The sequence below is a fragment of the Haliaeetus leucocephalus genome, unplaced genomic scaffold (assembly GCF_000737465.1).
Source record: "Haliaeetus leucocephalus isolate CR32 unplaced genomic scaffold, Haliaeetus_leucocephalus-4.0 Scaffold273, whole genome shotgun sequence".
In the NCBI taxonomy this organism is placed as follows: domain Eukaryota; kingdom Metazoa; phylum Chordata; class Aves; order Accipitriformes; family Accipitridae; genus Haliaeetus; species Haliaeetus leucocephalus.
Genome location: NW_010972709.1, coordinates 1,299,226 through 1,299,711, shown reverse-complemented (window position 1 = coordinate 1,299,711; position 486 = coordinate 1,299,226). Strand labels below are relative to the sequence as shown.

Here is a 486-nt window from a genome sequence, read left to right as displayed (position 1 = left end):
ACCCTCCGCCCCGCTGCCCGGCGCCGCCGCCAGCGCCTCCGCCCTCCGCTTGCATTCCCGGCCCAGCGGGCTCTCCGCCTTGGGGAAGGGGCTGTCGCAGAGGTTGATGAGGTTGTTGAGGATCTCCAGGTCGAGGGAGGTCTTCGGGCCGCCAGCCTCTGCGCGGCGCGGCCCCGGGGGTGCCCTGCGGCTGGGGGTGAGCGCAGCCCGGCGCACCCCCGGGGTGAAGAGGGGCTGCTTGAGTAGCGGTGGCTTCACCGGCTCCTGCTTGGTGCTGACGACCCGCTGGCTCTTCACGTACTTGGCCTTGTCGGCCTCCAGCCTCTCCACCGCGCTGGGCTTCCCGGCACCTGGTTCGGCATGCCGGCGGAAATACGCGGGGCCCTTGCGGAGGATGCGGATGGGCATGGCCGAGGTGAAGGGCGCCGTCACCGTCACCCCCTTCATGGCGTCGCCGGCTTGCAGCGCCTCGACGGGCATCCTCCG

General features: G+C 72.2%; 1 protein-coding gene across 1 annotated transcript in view; it reads right to left on the bottom strand.

Moving 5' to 3' along the window:
• The window catches only part of FAM110A (family with sequence similarity 110, member A), a 1,057-nt gene extending 577 nt beyond the window's left edge, over positions 1 to 480 (bottom strand). Inside the window, exon 1 of the mRNA XM_010569425.1 lies at positions 1 to 480. This exon is cut by the window's left edge and continues 577 nt beyond it. Within this exon, the coding sequence (XP_010567727.1) occupies positions 1 to 480 (480 nt within the window).
• Positions 481 to 486: the final 6 nt, after the last annotated feature.